We start from the raw sequence: 17,435 nt of genomic DNA on the forward strand, positions 1-17,435 counted from the left end.
ATTATGGTCGCTATCAATGTCTGCTCTAGGGTAAGTTTTTCACTAAGTTATATAATAATTAAGTAATTAATATATATTAATTAATAATATATTAATTAGTATCATCCATGCAAGTAATCGCATAGACATGAACACCAGATCAGCTGAGCATAAGGCAAAGTGGCTTCATCGATCTATCAACATGACCAAGGCACACTCTGGTGAGAACTGATGGAGACTGTGGACACAGACCCTTAGGGGCTGGGTTACAAGATAGTAACTTGACAACTGGAAGTTTCGCTGTCACCAGTTCCACTAGACAAGGCTAAAGCAAAGGATGTTGTTAAGATGTCCTGTCTGCTTCTAGACCCAGATAATGCATGTCTGGAGTATGGGGCTTTCAGCGCCAGATGAAGCAGCTTTCAGTGCACAGTCACGCCTGGCTGGAAGACCATGGGTTGTCTCTAACCCTCAGCAAAATTGAGATCGTGATTTTAACAAAGATACATATCTACATCCTACTCCCTCTGCTGGTTTCCGAGACAAGATTGTTGAGACCAAGCCGGCCGCAAAGTAACTCAGTATGATGATTAATCAAAAACTCAGGTTTGCTGGGCAGCTTCAGAGAGCCACCGACAAAGCTGCGAGAGTATAACCACTCTCAGCCGGCTCATGGTGCATGCCAGCAGACCAAAGACCAGCAGATGGCAACTGCCAATGTTCACAGTGCATTCCATCCTGATATACAGGGTAGAAGTAATGCCTGTCACCAAGCATTAGGATTCGAAAGAAACCGGAAGCGGCTCGTGAAGGTGCAATGCACCACAGCCTTGCAAGTTGCTTCCGCATATAGGACAGTTTCCGAGCCTGCCGTACTGGTGGTCGCTGGCAACATACCCATTGCTCTTTTGGCAAGGAAGTGCCAGGTGGCTACAGGAGATGACAGGCAGACGAAGGCCGGGAGTCCACCACCAAGGGGGTACAGACTTGCACATTACTCGCATGGCAAGAGATGTGGAACCATGAGAGCAGAGAATGATGGACCACAAGGCTTATCCCTCTGGTCAGTCCGTGGAAGTGCAACAGCATGGAGAGGTGGAGTACCACATGACTCTGTAGTACTACATGACTGATGTTTTTAACAGGTCACAGGTACTTCTACGCTTATCTTGCACTGACACCTAACTGCCTCTATTGCCCTGATGTACGGGACAATGCCAAGCACACCTTTTTCAAATGTGCTCAGTGGGCGGCAGATCGAGGGACACTAGATGGATCTCGGAGCACTGAGCCCCCACAACATAGTTGCAATGATACTACATGACCTGAGCAGCTGAAAGGGTGTGGCCTGATTCATTGGCAGCATTCTCAGAACCAAGAAAGGTGACCTAGATAGTTGTGAAAATTAAGTAGCGGCCTTCCAAGGCTAGGATAAGATACTCAGCCTGACGTAATGTGTTAAATGGTTCCGGGTCGAGTTCCTGTAGAAAGGGGGATGGTTTTGGTAGTAGTCTGCTGATGACAATTGTAAAATAACACAAGTGGAAGCCCGGCACTCTGTGCATAAATGGATTTTCCACCTCCCACTCCCTCACAAAAAAAAAAAATATTACTATAATTAATATTATAATTATAATAATATATAATTGTTATTATTATATGTATTAATATATAAAAAATTAATAATATTAATTATTTGTAATTATTATTTACAATAATTATTTATTAGCAATTTTATTGTTAGTAAGACATCCACAAGTAAAGAAAAAATTGCTATGTGGTTAGATGAAATTGATGAAGAGTAATAATTTGAGTTATGAAAATGAAAAGCAAGATTGACCATCTGGAAAAAAGCAATCACAATACAGACTCAGAAGTATCAGTATGTTCTGATCATGAACACAGTCACTCCAGTTATATATGTGATAGGTAAAGACAGAACTACTAAATGGAACTTGCATTGTCCCCCAAAAAAATGTGCAAATTTGATCACATAATCTGGTTATGCATTTATCAGGAGTAAAAAGAATAGCAAAAATTGCAAAAACACCACTTGATGCTGTGACAACTATTTTTTTCAGATGATATTTTGCATGAAATAGTAGCCACACACATATTTATTTAGCAAAATGATTATCTGAGAAAATGATGGTCTTCTGGTGTCATATGTCCCAAAAAAGAACAAAAATGTGCTTTTACTATCCACTTTGCATTACGATGATGATATAGATCCTCAAAACAAAGATTTAAAGCCAGAGTTGATCATGTTTTACAATCATACAACAGGAGCTGTAGAAGTCGTGGATGAAATTAATAATATTGAAAATTATAACAAATTAAATTAACCATTTCATGGTTAGTATATATTCCATTTCACGCATAAATTGCAGATCATCAGTTACCATGTTTTTTCTCTTCTAAACATTGCAACAATTAATAGTCAAATAATTTTTAGAAGTAATACATAGAAACAAATTTCAAGACAAGAATTCATAAAACTTTTATCCAAAGAACTAATGAAACCTTTTCTAATAACACGGCTTCAACAGAAAAATCTGGATCCAGTTATAAAAATGCAAGTATGAATACAAGCTAATTTGCCGGAGGAGGAAGAACTACCTATATCAGTGACTGAAGAAGACTGGCAGAAATGTTTTTACTGTCCACATAAAAAAAAAAAATACTGGAAAACAAATGTTAGGTGTGTAAAATGTCATTCTGCTATTTGTAGGGAACATGCAGTTACAGTCTGCACAAAATGCAATAAAAAGAAGAGACCAGACAACAAAAGTGATGATTAGCTAAAATTATTATTCTATTTATAATAATTGAACGATTTTAGATGTACAGAATAGACTTTTTTCAAAAATTAACTAAAATCATTCATTGAATTGATTTGTTATTTGTAGAGTAAAACAATTTTTCTTATAATTTGTAACATGTAAATTATTATCTTTTAATTTTCAAACTGGAAACTTATATGTTAGATTTTTTTGTATAATAAATAAAAATAAGTGTAAGAATATAAATAAATTACATTAATTATATTAATAAATTTATTACATTAATAAATATAATAAATTACATGCGTTACACAAATATGGTGATAAGTATATCTAAAAACTTCAGAAATAACCCAAACATAATTTAAACATCATTTACTTAAGTAAATAATAGTTATTATTAAATAGTATATATCAGAAAATTAATTTTATATCATTAATTAGTAATAACAAACAAAAAAAAAACTTATTTGCGTAAAATTAATAATAATCGAACTACAGAAAGGAAAAAACCAAATGGTGAGCAAAGCACTCACCAGCCACTAACAGCGTAACATACAGCCAACCGAGCAATGCTAGGTTAATATTATTTAATTAATATTAAATAATTATATAATAATATAAGGTTATATAAGCATATAACAGTAGGGGGTATATAATAGTAGTCTTCAAGTTAAACATTAAGAGGGCACACAGGTTCAGTTGTTAGTGGCACGGCTTTCTGGTGAAAAATTTCCCCTCCACCACACTTATCTCTCAACCTAGTCAAAAAAGATTCAACCTCTATTTTTAATAGAAAATTTAATGAAAAATCATTAAATATTTGCTAACAGCAAAAAACCTTGATGCAAAAAATAATTTCACCAAAATCACGAAATGCATTTGGATGTTAGCATCAGCAATAAACAAAATATACAAAAGGTTGGCTTAATACAGGACCTCACTTTGTTGAGAGAAAAACGGCTACTTGTAAAGAAAAAGGCCATTTACATGAAAAAAGAAAATAAAAAATTCACTACCAGCAATGATTACAAAAAATTAAATAACAAAGAAAAAGGCAGAACTGAGCTGTAAGAGGAACTTCCTATATAAAAAAAAAAGAATCATCAAAATTGTTCATTTGGTGAAGAATAAAACTTGAATAAACATAAAATATGTAAGACTGTATATTACTAAGTGAATCTTTACCTTTGCCATAAAACATGATTTTTTTAATTTCTTAAATACATTTTCCCAAATACACACTAGCATCTTACTCAGTTTACAAAGTAAAATTCTGTTAAAAAAACAGATAGAGTATTTAAGATTTTAGTACGAATGAGACCATTTTTTTTTTTTTTTTTATATAAATCAATAAAAAAAGCTCATTACACAATATTTTTATCCTCTAACAGTACTTTTCATCATGTTATACTTCACAACCAAAAAAAAAATTAAAAAAAATGACTATCACACAAAATTATTCTCCCTACTAATTATTATAAATTAAGTTAAATCCTAACAATAAAAATAACAGCTGATATTAAAAGGTAACAAAAGTTACACTTACTCAATGAAAAAAATACATCATATGTTTATGAGGGATGTTCAGAAAGTTTACGGCATGATACACAGATAGCGAAAGTATAATCATACTATAATATTTGCCAATTATAATTTAGACGGAATTCTGCAGTCTCAGAAACATGCAGTCACTCTCTTGTTTGTGGCAATCAAGTAAATCAAACAAGTTATGGTATTTTCTGAAAAATGGATACAAATGAAGTTCGAGCTGTTATAAAAATACTTCATTTTAGAAGTTTTGATCCCAATGATATACAAAAAGGATTACATTCCACTAAAGGATACTTCCCCTTCTTTTGGCTATAAAATAGAGGCTGCTGAACTTAAATATGATCACACATCCATTCAAGATGATGAGTACTTGGGATGCATAAAGATGCTATGACTGACGAAGTAATAAAAAAATCCACAATGCTGTATTAAATAATTACAGACTGATGGTACACGAACTTGCTGACATTGTATACATCTTGATAGACTGTGTCCATTACACCCTACATGATATTTTGGGAATGAAAACACTTTCCAGTCTATGGAAGCCATGTTTGTTAACAGTCAACAAAAAATGCATTGGACTGAACAGTTTACAAAATATTTAGGCTTATTTAAATGCAATTCCGCAGAGTTTCTTTGACATCTTATAACAATAAATGAAAGACAGATTCACCATTACAGCAACCCAAACAGTAGGTGGAGGCACGTTAAAGTGTACCAATGAAAGCAAAAACTGTTCCATCTGCAGGAAAAGTTATGGCTAAAGTTTTTTGAAATTCTTATGGTATGGTGCTCATTGACAACTTGGAAAAAGACAAGATCATCACCAGGGAGTATTAGGCTTCATTACTTGATCAACTGAAGAGTACTTGTTCTTTTACCATAATAATGCACCTGCACACATCTCAGGTTGTTGCTGCGAAACTCCATGGCCTATCTCTCAAAATGCTTCCACATTTGACTCAAAGTGTTTACTTCCTTTACCCAAATCTGAAGAAATAGCTCGCTTCACTTCAAATGATGAGATCAAAGCTGAGACAACCATTTATTTTACAGATTTGGACAAAAACATTATATTGACAGAATTAAAAATTTGGAAATTCCTTGGTCTAAATGTATCACGGTGACTAATACATAAAACATGATTACACTGAAATATTAAAAAAAAATTTCTGAAAAATATTTGTATTTTGACAGACCCAAGAATTTTCCAAATGGCCCTCATATTTGTTACATTCCAAAACAGAATGAACCAAACAGAAAAGTTAAAGGATATAATGAAAGCACACACTCAATCGAACATAAAAATAAACCTAAAACTATGTTTAATTGTTGATTTAAAAATTAACTCTGTTATAATGTAAAAAAAATACATTAATAACTATCAAGACATTTTATACGTAATGGTAAGCCAATGATGGATTGTGAATATTCCATTTTCTATTTCATTTTTGATGATTGATGTTGATAAAGTATCAGAATGTTTACCACATGTCCAAAATCACCTGTATACATTGTAATTTTAATTAGTTACTGATAATAACATTATGTATAAACTAAAATTACGGGCAAGTATCAACATCTGGTTGTAGCCGACTCCTGGTAATTGTACAGTGAGGACAAAATTTTTAGACTGGACTACAGAAATGTATCGTATATTTTTTAAAGAATTCTACACTCAGTTAACAGATCTTAAAAAAGAACTTCTTCCACCAAGACTGAGTAACGGGACTCCTTTGAGGTTTTTAAAAGATAAGAAACTACGAATCAAATCCCCTTACTACTGATGAAATGCAGACAAGCATTCAACAAGAAACCAAAAGACAGTGACAACATTTTACATCAGGTGACTCAATATGATCACTTGAACACCAAAGTGCGTTACTGTGCAAAGGTATAAAAACACTTTTTGTAGAAATACGTAAACTTTTGTTAATTTAATCAACCTTTTCATTTTTTCATTTCATTCATAAAATGTTACACGTTGAAATTGTGTTCAGTTAATAGAAATTTAGTTTTAAGTTGTTCACCTGATATAAAGAATTTCAGTCATTCACATCCTGAAATTGCAAATGAAACTCAAACTTCTGTGATTGATGTACATTATTTTTTTTTTAAATTATTACACATAGAAAATATGTTTATATAATTTTATTTTGTATGTTAAAATGGGAAATTTTATTATACTCTATGGGAAATTTTATCAATACAATGGCTGGTACAGTATTAAAGTGTGAAACCAAACATGTAAAATGTCATATCACATTTACAAATTCTTTGTGGCCATCTTAGTCATTGATTATGTCACTGTTATAATTACAATGAGTAATTTACAAAAACAACTTATCAATGTGAATGAAACTTTGAAAACATTCATGGAAACAAATTGTTAATGCTAAATAATAGTGATGTAATGTCTACAATTTTGTTTGCTTTTTTTATTCTCATAAATAAATTAATTCTATTTTCATGGTGAATTTATTTGTGCTTATTTGTTTTTTTATTTAGAAGTTTTTTGATATTGTAAATGTTTATTCATTGTTATCAACAACGCAATTTAATATTTATCATACTATTCTAAGCTGCAATTTTTTGATAAGAATTTATTGGTTATTTGTAATTGGTTTTGTATAATGGTTTTATTTAATGTTTATACAGCTATTCATATATTTCTATGAAATCGTTACAGGTAAAAAATAATGTTTGAAACTTTTTACCATTAACCTTAATATTATAATCATAGAAAAATTTTATTTCTTTACACAACAAAATCAGCATTTTATTCCTTTCCAAAAAAATCTTGACTAAAAAAATGACAATTTTACTTATATTAAATGCCTATTAAACACGTACTTTGAATAATCTTCAATTTTTAAATAAACTAGTGAGTTAATTTTAAATGCCATAATACTACTTAAGTTTTAGAAAAATTTCTTCTAATAAAAAAAAAATTATCTAGTTAATGAATATATAATAATCAGCTTTAATGCAGTAACATTTGGATTTTATTAGTTTTTCAAAATATTAATTTAAAAAGTTTATTTTTAAACAACATAAGAATGTCTTTACAATAAACAAATCTACATTTAAGTATAAAACATTCATAATTTCAGAAAAAGTTAATAAAGCATTACCAGATTACCAATTTACATTTTTTGGGGGATTTATTGTAAAATCAGATAAATATTTATACGCAATTATTTTTAAAATTATCTTCTACATGTGATGGTACCATTATTAGTAATGAGTAGATAATATCAGCAGCACCACTACATTTCAGGCAATACATTTTATTAACTTACAATCTAATAATTGCAGCAAGAACAATCGATAAACAAAATTTAGAAAATGCACAGCATAGGGAAAAAAGATAAATAGTACATGACAAATTTAATACAAATATGTTTGTTATAAACTATATAATTTGATAATGTTAAAATTTTGCTTAAATTTAGAAAAAAAGTTGATATAACTTAACTCATGGCAGTTTTAAAAAAACTGCATTATACGAAAATGGGAACAAACAAAAAAGTAATAAATTTTTTAAATATATTGTACAACATTCTGTAACATTAAAACCAGGCAGTAGAATTTGCTATTAATGGTCTGAGCACTGGGGGATAAATTCTTGATGAACAATGCCGCAAATGTTGAAAAAGACAATGAACTGATACTTGTTTGAACTGTCTCCCCTTTTTGGCCCCTCGCACAACTCATGGTAGCATTACCAAAAACTTACTGCACCATGTACAACGTCTCGGTGGCAGATTTGCCAAGTTTCACATAAATTTCAGGTTCGCTCTTTGTTCAACCTTGCTGTTCATGTCGAAAAAACAAAACAGGTAATACTCATGGTCACAGTAGCAAGAGCTGCACAGCTACGGATGTACACAGTACAATGTCTCTTAGCACACTTAATCATGAAGGTCAATGCTCTCTGTAACTGTGTGTGCAGCCTTGTGCTGACATCTGTTAGCTTATTACAGAACTAGTCTCAAAACCTTATGATACCATCTTTTATATTAATTAAATTACCATGAGTTCAAATAATTCCAACAATTTTTCTACAACTATATTACCATATGATGCAGCATTGTATGATAATCGTTCTTTGTTCTTTATTCTTTCATTAGGATGACATAGTACAATTTGATAAAAAATATAAGTGCAACTCCCACAGTCAAAAAACACATCAGCTTAAGATACCATTAATAAAATAAGTACTAAGACAAAAATAACTATAACACAAAAGCACAAATCAGAACCAAGAGAAAACCAGCAGCTAAATTGCATAAAGATAAATAAACTATAGTAGTAAACACTACTACTAGTATTTATGTCATAAATACTATTGCTCAGTGAATTGTTAACAACAAACTATTTAAAATTACTATAACATTAAATGGAAGCAAAATATGGTGGAAGGATATTGTAAAATCCGATTCCCATATGAAACATTATTCTTTCAAAAGAAATTTTCTTAAATGAAGGTGGTGTAAAATCCTACTTCAGGTATCTTAATTAAGCAAATTATAATTATTTTAAAAATGCTTTCTTTAAGATAGGTTAGGAAAATAGTTATTGTTGACAGCAAAAAGAGAATTTCCACAAATTAAAAATGCACCGGCACTGATTTTAAAGGTCTTTCCTTTATAAAATTCTTTATACCAAGACGGTGACTAGATATGTATCAATGTCTCTATTTAAAGTACAATTTAACCCCTTATACTCAGGTACACAGTGAATAAATTTTTAATTGAACAGAAAATTACTTTATCATTAATAAAACAATATATCAACATCATGTTTTAGATATTGTAAACTAGATACACACAGCAATTTGTTGATTTTAATAAGCAAACAATTATGTAAAATAGATAACCACGTTATCTTGCTTTCCAAACTAAAATTTTTTTCATGACAGAATGTATTCAGTCAGTCAGTGAAACTACATTCGTATGTAGTCAGTGTTATATTACAGGATGTAACATAACATTTTCTTTCATTTTAAAGCACACCCAAATTCTTAGCATAATGTAGAGATAAGTAGAGTATTATGAATTTAAGACACTGCTAAAACCTGAGCAGAAAAATCGCATACCATTTTGAGGGTAACTAGGGAAAAGGATATTACTCAAATCTGCAATCTAGTATTTTCTGTTAAATGAAAAATCAGTCATGTCATTTGAAGATACAATAGAAATCCGTTCACGAAATAGTGATGATTTTTTTAACTGTTATTTCAAGAAATTACAGAAATTTACAATGTTATCCATGACTGTTGATGTTGAAGACTACAGCAAAAGTATTCATTTTTAACGATAAAATGAGCCCAATTTTCATTAAATAAGATTTTCTTATGTTTTGATATTTTAATCCTCCTTACCAGGTAGGTAGGTATCTTACTGACAGTGTTAGTAAACACATCTCATTTGAAAAAAATTTTGAATTAAGTATTTCTGACTTGTTTAAGGTGACATCTTGATTTTTTTTTATTGTTTTTAACATATTACAGATAAGTAACATATAAAATATATAGATTTATATACATAAATTATCAACAATGTTAGAAGTTAAATAATATAATACCTTAGCAAGTTCATCAGCAATATCTAGCATCCCTTGTCTATAAAAATGTTGACAAATAACTTGATTTAATAACATTGTTTTTTCAGGACCTGAGAATACTTCTTCTCTGCTAGTTGATGCAAAATCAGCCACAAAATTCTAAAACAAAAAATCACATAATTTTATCAATTATAAAGTAAATTTTTTGAATTATACTATATAATCAACATTAAGAGGAAGCCTGGTTAAAATATTTTTCTCCGTTCTCTGCGACTTAAAAATAATAATTTTTAACCACTGGAACTTGAACTTCTTTCAAATAGTATGCTGAAATTAGCCGACAAACTACAAAAAATCTGTTTTATTTCCTCAAAATTGCACATTTTTTTAAAATTAGAGACTCATATGCTACTACTAAGTTGTCTCAAAGATGGTTTTGATATTCGGTACATTTTAAATTTATTAATAGTTATCAACCTTTCTTCCAGAAGGTTCAACCATGGCAATTTGCATGGTTAAAAACTGGTCAGCATGGCAAGTTGAAAACATTCTAAAAATTTCTATTCCATACTCCCACAAACAAGATTTGAGCTTATTTATGTGTAGTGAAATAATTATTAAAAAAATCCACATTCATAAATATTGAACGATATTAAATTCTTAATACAAACTTTAATATGAATCATGTATAATATTTTTTGAATTTACCACCGAGAAAAAGTTTTCTTACAATTGGCTTCATTATTTACTATATGCAGTACAACAGAAGAATCAATTCTAAATATTATATAATTTGGAATAATTCAAAAAGTAAGTAATTATCAATATTTAGTAGCAGCAGGATAAATGCTGACGATGAAATCCTTTTTTTTGAAAACACTTACTTAAAGGGTTGATGTGATATTTTAGTTACAGTCAGTTATTGAAATGATGGTTAAATCTTATGATGAACTATTTTAGGTTAGGTTTTATTCATTTGATTATATTAGCTTACTTTAACAAATGTAAAAATTTTTAAAATTACTAATGATATTAAAAATGAAGTTCAATTAAATCATTTCAGATGATTCGGATTTAAGAAATGTTTAATATAATAATTTAAATAAAGTTTTTCAAATCAGAGAATATTAAAATAATTAGCAAATTAAAATCATGTTTAACAAAAAAATGATCTGGACAGATCTGAACACTTTTTGCCTTCTTTGGAGCACTTTCACCGGTTTTGACCCACTGTTTGGACTGTTGCTTCATCTCAGGGCTATAATAATGAATCCACCTTTCATCAACAGTATTGAAACATCACAAAAAAATTCAGTTGAATTATGGTTAAACATGTCCAAACACTGCTGAGAAATGTTCATTCGAGTGCATTTCTGGTTAACCATTAACAAATGCGGCAACCATCACGCTGACAGCTTTCTCACACCCAAGTGCTCAGGTAAGATGTTGTGTGTACAGTCTACTGATTATTTACAATCTCTACAACTCACCTATCTTTAATCATTGACCTTTTAATACCGCACTGTGAATTTTTACGATATTTTCATCAGTCTTGGCGGTTGCAGGGCATCATGAATGCTCATCATCAAAGATAAGAGGTTTGAATTCAGCTGCCCACTTTTTTACTGTTGAAAACAATGGAGAAGATTCATTTATCGTTGAATCTAACACATTTTTTATATCTGTCAGGTTTAAACCTTTCATAACAAAATATTTTATTACTGCTCAAATTTTGATTTTATCAATTTTGTATAAAACAACACTCATATACTACCTCTTAACAACAATAATTAAATTACTGAGATGTGTTGGAAACTGTTTAGTATGCCATCTAACAGATATTACTACATTAACTACACATTGCTGTTTGGACCTATTAGCAGTAATCTCTGTAATAGGCCGTGAACTTTCTGAACTGCCCTTTTTAAATTTTATTAAATGAATGAAATAGTACAGAATATTGAGATAAGGCATAAGTTACCTTAATCTTTCAAAGTACTTTTCCAAGAACCAGCATCCTCAGTCACAATAAAATAATTCTATTATTGCAAAATAAAAATATTAATATAATGATAATTGCATATTAATTTACGCAAGTGCTGCTATCTGTTATAATTTTTATAAGACCCTCCCTCAAACACCATCTGATGGTTTATCAAATTGAAATTTTGTTTGTATTTATATATGTAATATTTTTTTAATGTATTTAATTTTTTCATCTTTATCAATTTTTTATATTTATAAATTTGTGTTAATATCAGAAATAGAATTTTATTGTTTATTAGAAGTTCTACCATATTAGATAAACCAAATTTATTATTTTTGTAATTTTTATGTTAAAGAAATTTCATTTTAAAGGATCTATTTGTTTTTATTATATAAATACCATTGTCGAATAATATGCCATCTTGGTTCAATACCTAGGTTTAATTATTCTAAATATTTTATTATTCTCTATTTCATTCAAATAAATAAAAAGTCTTAATTTCATTTATAATATAAATTATTTTTATTATAACTTGTAATTCATACGTATCAACTATATTATACGTTCATAATAAACACATGTTTAGTCTTTGAAGGATGGAACAAAACTAACTAACAATAGAGAATTGGACAAATTCATTTAATAAGAGTAAGAAAAAAATGAAAATTTTTATTTTTACAAATAAAAAAGCAGGAAATGAAACCTGAGTCTTAACATAACTGCTCCCAAAAATCGTATGATATTCTTTTTTTTTAGTTTAACACTGTAAATGAAAATACTACGAACAATAACATAAATCATATGATTTTTGCAATTAGAATAAGTTACATTCATGATACATACTCCCATAATGTTGCATTTCAACAGAATAACAAACAAGTTTAATTGTGAATAAATTAACAATAATTATAGTTAAATTGTTAATATTTACGTTTAGTTGAAATGGTATTTACATTCATTTGTGATATAATATTAATACTACTCAAATAAATATATAATAAATTAATTAAAAAGCTCATAATAGTATTTTGAATAATAATAATAATAATCAGCATATTGCATAAATAAATATTAATACATTGAATATTTTAAACTATAATAGTTAGAAATTATGTTCTCATTAATCTTAAATAGTAAATAAATCTAGGGAACCTTAATCCTCAAGATCAATAAATTACTGGGTCTTATTGCACCTAATATATAAATTAATACATAATTATATAATGTACAATATAGATGTAAAATCATAATTAAATTAATACAAATATGTAAATTAAGTTTTAAATATTAATACAATATTTATGAGCATGTTAACAGTCATATCATAAGAATATATTTCAAATGAAATTACAGAAACAGTAGTATGAAAAAAATTAAATTAATAAAAAATATTACTTAAAAATATTATTTAAATCAATCATTTGAGATTGGTAATAGGCATAATTTATGCGCAGGTCTTCTTAATAGACCATTAACAACTACATGTAAATCAACAAACCTGATTAGGTTGTGAGAGCCCAGGTAAACCTGTGTGATAGTTCCATGTTTCCAATGCATGGGTGAAGAATTTTCACTGGTAACTAATACTAAATCTCCAACACAAAAATTACAGGATGGAAAACGCCATTTATTGTGTTGCTGTAAATAAAGTAAATAGTCCTTAGACCATCGTCTCCAGATAGAACGTATAAATTTTTAGAGTAATTGCCAATGGCCTAAGCGATTAATTTTAATTTATTGGTAATTTGGTTCAGGCAAGGAAGTGAGTGGACATCCTATGAGAAAGTGTCTTGGAGATAGAGGTTCTGGATCTCTATGATCTGTTGAAATAGTGAAGATAAGGCAGTAATTGAGACAAGTTTCAATTTGTGTTAAAACTGCATATAATTCCTCAAAATTAAGGATCGTTTGCCCAATTACTAGACATATGAAATTTAACACTTTTGATTGCACTTTCCCATAAACCACCAAAATGGGGTGAAGAGGAACCATACAACTCTATACCTTGTGTAGTTGTGAATGCTTGAATGTCTGATTTTAGTTTTTTGAATTTAAAAATTGACAGATTATAAAGTAAATTTTTGGCACAACAAAAATTGGAACCGTTATCAGAAAATATTTGAGTGAGAATACCCCTATGTGATATAAATTTTTTAAATGCTGCAATAAACAATTGTGAAGTCAGATCAGAAACTAATTTTAAATGAATAGCTCTAGCAGTGAGACATATGAAAAGTACTATATAAGATTTACTTAAGGTCTTAGACCTCTGCTTGCCATGACGAATCATAACTGAACTGCTGTAGTCTACTGCGCATGTAGAAAATGGTCAGGAAGGAATAACTATGGAAGATGGTAGCTGACCAAGCTGTTGTACCTGGCTTTTTGCATTACATCAAAAGCATAAAATACCATTTACAAATGATAGAAAAAATAATTCTCTTACCATTTATAATCCAATATTTCTGATGTAAAGAATGAGTTATTAATTGAACACCTGAATGCAAAAGATGCAAATGCTCAGCATTAATAATCAGTTTTGTAATATTTGCATTTGGATCTAAAAGAAGAGGATATTTAACATGATAATACAGTGCTGCAATCTGCCCCCTACACGAAGTAAGCTACGATTAGAAATAATTTGATTGTTTTTAAGATTATTTATTTCATTACTACAATACATGTGTTGCAATTGATGAATAAAAAATTTAAGAGTATGGTTTAATTCCTTTATAGTTAGGGAACCAATGATTCGTTCTGTTTTAATTGATTTAGCATTACAAAAAAAATCTAAAACAGAAACTAAATGTGCAAATTAAAGTGTGCAGTGAAGAAAATTTTTCTGTGTAATTGAATACAACAGTCGATACAAATGATATTATAATTCTGCGTTTTTCTAGTAAATATTCAGAATTTGTAATACAGTTATTAAAAGTAATATTATTAGCTTTTGGTTAATAGAAAGATTGTAAAAGTCATTGAGGACCATGCAACCAAAGTGACATGTCAAGTAATTTACTTTGTGTACAACCTCTAAACAACACGTTTGCTAGACTATTAGAGGATCTTACATAATGCCAATTAGCATTTGAAGTATTTTTAAGAATCTCAGAAATTCTATTGCAGACAAATACTTTCTAATTAGATGGTTGTCAATGAATCCAATGTAGTGCTATTGTAGAATCTGTGTATATCTCATCAAAATGTATGTTTAAGGCAGTAACTACCGTTAATAATAAACGAATAAGTAGTAAACAAACACAAAGTTCAAGTCTTGGTAGTGAATTTGTTTTAAGGTTTTAATTTTAATTTAGAACAAAGTAAGTTAAAAGAAGTTGTATGGTTGGCGTACACAATTTGTATGTAAATGCAGCAGCCATAGCCTTTTTTTAGAGATATTGGAGTATCTATGTATTTGAAGAGAATTAATTCTGCTATCAATGTTAGGTTTGATGGAATGAATTATTTTAATTGATTAAATCAAATGCAACTGATTGTGTAAATTGGGCCATTGTGTTAGTAATGTGTTGGTTGGGCCCAATTAATTTTAAGTTGCCACAATTGCATAAAATGTTTATGTGAGAAAACAATAGGATCAATGAGTCCTAAAGGATCAAACACACTTGCTATAATGAACAGGATATTTCTTTCAGTGTATTTTTTTAGAATGAGTAATTTGGAAAAGTAGCATGTCTGAAGAATTATTCCAAAAAACTCCTAAAGTATGTAAATTCTATTCTTGATTTGAAAGAATGGAAGAATTGAGTTCAGAAGATGAAATGGTAATATTGCTGCTGGAAAAGCATTTATGGAGTAGAAAACCATATTGTTGTATTAATTTAGAAATCTGAACCTGTTATGAGATCATCAATAAAAATCATTTCAAATGGCCTTACAAGCTTGTGGAAATCATTCTCATTTTCATTAGCTGTTTAAAATCATTCTCATTTTCATTAGCTGTTTGAATTAGACATCTAGTGGTTAAATATGTTGTACAGATGGTCCCATACATTACAGTTCATAATGTGAAGTGTTTTATTTCTTGATCTGGGGAATCACACCAAAGAACACATTGTAAATTGGAATCACTAGGTTAAATTAATACCTGACAATACAATTTAGCTGTCAGATGTAATGATGTAATTATGGATTTTGAATCTACACAATAAGGAAAAAAATAGGTCTTGTTGGACTACAGGTCTGACTAATAAAGTATCATTAAGGGATAGGCCATTAGTGGTTTTAGCTGAACTGTCAAGGACAATTCAAATTTTAGCAGTTAGACTAGAAGGCTTGAATTTGAATACTGGATGGTAGAGTAAATAATATCATTGGAACTGAGTAATGACAAGTGACCTAATTCTAAATATTCCTGAATGAAAGCGGAGTAGTCCTTTTTAAGGTTGGCATTGTTGATTGTTTTCTTTTAAAGATAAGAATCTATTTTTAGCATTAAGAAAAGAACCATCAATTCAATGTTATTAAACTAATTTTTTTTTGGAGTATCTCTAACTTCATCTTCATATTGAAGGCAAGTTATGGGAGCAAAGTTTGTACACCCACAAATAGTCTTCACTTTCTTCCAAATGTCTGATGCAGTCATGTTTCTGTTAATGGATGACACGTACTGTTACCAGGATTGTTTTTTTAGAATCTATCATTTAGTTTCTGCATACGCCCTGTATTTTTTAAAGGTAATTAGATTTTCTAATGCTGGATGTTTCTTAAAAGGATTATATCCTTTTTTCTTTCTTTTAATAGCTTCACTTATTTTGTTGTTCTACCACAGAATGGGTCGCTTCGTTTGTTTCCCGTACGCTCTAGAAATATATTTTGATACCAAGTCAAATATGACATTAGTTATAGCATTGAAATTGGTTTCAATAACTCCAATTGTTTCAGGGACTATTGTATTTGCTGTGAAGCTCGTCCAATCTGCCATATTAAACAGCCATCTTTTGGAGATGGGATATATTTTTCATGTATGTCAATTGCAATTTGCATCGGGAAATAATCACTTCCATGCAGATTTTCTAAATCATGGCAAGTGTACATCAGTGCTGTTGTGCACTTACAAATTCTAAATCTATGCAGGACATCAATCCATCTTTGGCCCTGAAAAAAGTTCCTGAACAAGTCCCATTTAAGATAATGAAATCAGAATTTAATAAGAACTTTTCCAATTCTTTTCCACAGAGATCTACTCGATCCAATCCCCAAAGAGAATCGTGTGCATAAGTCAACCACCAGTAGTATGGATGGGGAAACTAAGCAATTAATCGTTTCAACCAAAATTCACCAAGTATATGCTGCAGACAGTGATCTGTAGTGGATGCTTCATTCTGATTGTGACCACTTGGAGATTTATGTTTATTTCAACTACTTCAGCAGCAACTCTAGTCGATGTTAATATATCTACTCCACCTCTAACTCTTATACTTGGCGGTTGATTTCACTGAAATGTATTGTATCTTTTTAGTTGGAAATTTTCATTTCGGTAGAAATGTGTTTCTTGCAGATATATATAAAATGGGTCTACATCATGTACCAAGCGTTGAAGC

The 17,435-nt window shown here is 29.9% G+C and overlaps 1 protein-coding gene across 1 annotated transcript in view; it reads right to left on the reverse strand.

Moving 5' to 3' along the window:
• The window catches only part of Sou (required for meiotic nuclear division 5 protein souji), an 84,237-nt gene that overhangs the window by 38,813 nt on the left and 27,989 nt on the right, over positions 1–17,435 (reverse strand). Inside the window, exon 3 of the mRNA XM_075367345.1 lies at positions 9,909–10,046. Within this exon, the coding sequence (XP_075223460.1) occupies positions 9,909–10,046 (138 nt within the window). The remainder of the gene's footprint in view (positions 1–9,908; positions 10,047–17,435) is intronic.

Source organism: Lycorma delicatula, chromosome 5, assembly GCF_047948215.1.
Source record: "Lycorma delicatula isolate Av1 chromosome 5, ASM4794821v1, whole genome shotgun sequence".
Lineage (NCBI taxonomy): Eukaryota > Metazoa > Arthropoda > Insecta > Hemiptera > Fulgoridae > Lycorma > Lycorma delicatula.